Here is a 1,414-nt window from a genome sequence, read left to right as displayed (position 1 = left end):
GCCCGGCTCTCCGCCTCGCTGGCACTGGGGGAGCTGCGGGAGGAGCGACGTGTGCTGTCCCCGGCGTCGTGCTCATCGTCCCATCTGTCATAGGTGAAGGTGTGCCGGGAGCTCGTGGGGCTGTGGGAGAGAGCAGGGTTAGAGGGGGTCACGGGGGGCTCCATGTCCCCAGCATGGCTTGGCTGCAGAGCACAGCTCCCCTCCGGCTGCAGCGGGAGCTGCGGTGAGCCAGCACGCTGGCAGCCAGCTGGATGGAGCCTTGATTGCCTCCTTTTTTATTCTTTCCGAGATATTTGGGACATGCCTCACTGCAAACAACTCCTCGCTGCGCTGAGCTGAGCCCCTGCTCTGCAGTGGGGCTGAGCTGAGCCTGCCCAGGAAAAAGCTCGTGGCCCTGGATGCCAACACCAGCGCTCCCAGACACCCTGACTGAGGGTCCCAGTTGTACCCGAGCCCAGGGCTGGGTGCTGGGGGTGTTGCTCCCCCGGTACCCCATGATGCCTTCCCTGCCCCTGGGACTGGCAGCCCAACGGCGACAACATTTCCAAAAGGCTTCTTTCCCTTCCTCCAGCAGCTCTCCTATTCAAGCCATCAGAAAGGAATGAGCCTCCTCTGGAATCGCTGCTGGCGAGCCCCAGCAAACCCTCCCCTCTGCATCAAACAGCATGCAGAACCCCAAAGTCCTGCAGGTTGAGGCCATTCACACCCCGAATTCCCATCATAGGCGCCCAACAGGGCACAGGGCAACTCTGAGCTCCAGTTGCCCACTCTGGGTCCCCCACCGCGGGTGCTGCCTCCATCCATGCTCACACACTGCAGTCGGTGCGTGTTAGTAACCACCCCACTCCCCGCTGCTCCTGGGGGCTGTGCTGCCCATCAAACCCTTAAAAATTTCCTGAAGGAATAAATCCAGATGTGTCCCGGTCGATGGCTGGGGAGCCAGGAAGGGATTAGCACTTCCTGGTGCCCCGCAGCTGCTAATCCTGAACACGCTGCGTCCTGGCAGCACGGGCAGCTGCCGGTCCCGCTGCGGCCATGCCGGGGATCTCCCCACAGATGGAGATGCGTTCGGGATGCCCTGCAGCATCCCAAAAGCAGGGCTGCTGCAGGAACAGAGGGCTGCCCCATCCCGGGGTGCCCCATGCCGGCGGAGGAGAACTCCAGAGTCAGGAGAGGGTTAGGGCGAGCGGTTAGTGGCACACGGGGAGGTTCATGCTGCACGGCACACACCGCTCCCACTCCCTGCCTCAGTCGCTCTCGGGACGGTACAGGTACTTCATCATCAGGCTGTCCACCTGCTTCTTCCGCTGCTTCTCCTCTTTCTTGCCCCGGGCAGGACGTGTCGGCTCCTCGCCCCCCGCCGCCCGCGGGCCCTTCTTGACACTGGAGGTGCTGCGGTAGGAGCTGGTGGAGC

The 1,414-nt window shown here is 63.2% G+C and overlaps 1 protein-coding gene across 1 annotated transcript in view; it reads right to left on the bottom strand.

Annotated features, from left to right (window-relative positions):
• The window catches only part of MYO18A (myosin XVIIIA), a 32,206-nt gene that overhangs the window by 971 nt on the left and 29,821 nt on the right, over positions 1–1,414 (bottom strand). The window contains exon 45 of the mRNA XM_017735160.1: positions 3–120. Within this exon, the coding sequence (XP_017590649.1) occupies positions 3–120 (118 nt within the window). The remainder of the gene's footprint in view (positions 1–2; positions 121–1,414) is intronic.

The sequence above is a fragment of the Corvus brachyrhynchos genome, unplaced genomic scaffold (genome assembly GCF_000691975.1).
Source record: "Corvus brachyrhynchos isolate BGI_N302 unplaced genomic scaffold, ASM69197v1 scaffold145, whole genome shotgun sequence".
NCBI lineage: Eukaryota > Metazoa > Chordata > Aves > Passeriformes > Corvidae > Corvus > Corvus brachyrhynchos.
Note: the sequence above shows the minus strand (reverse complement) of the source record. Positions and strands in the feature narration are given on the sequence as shown.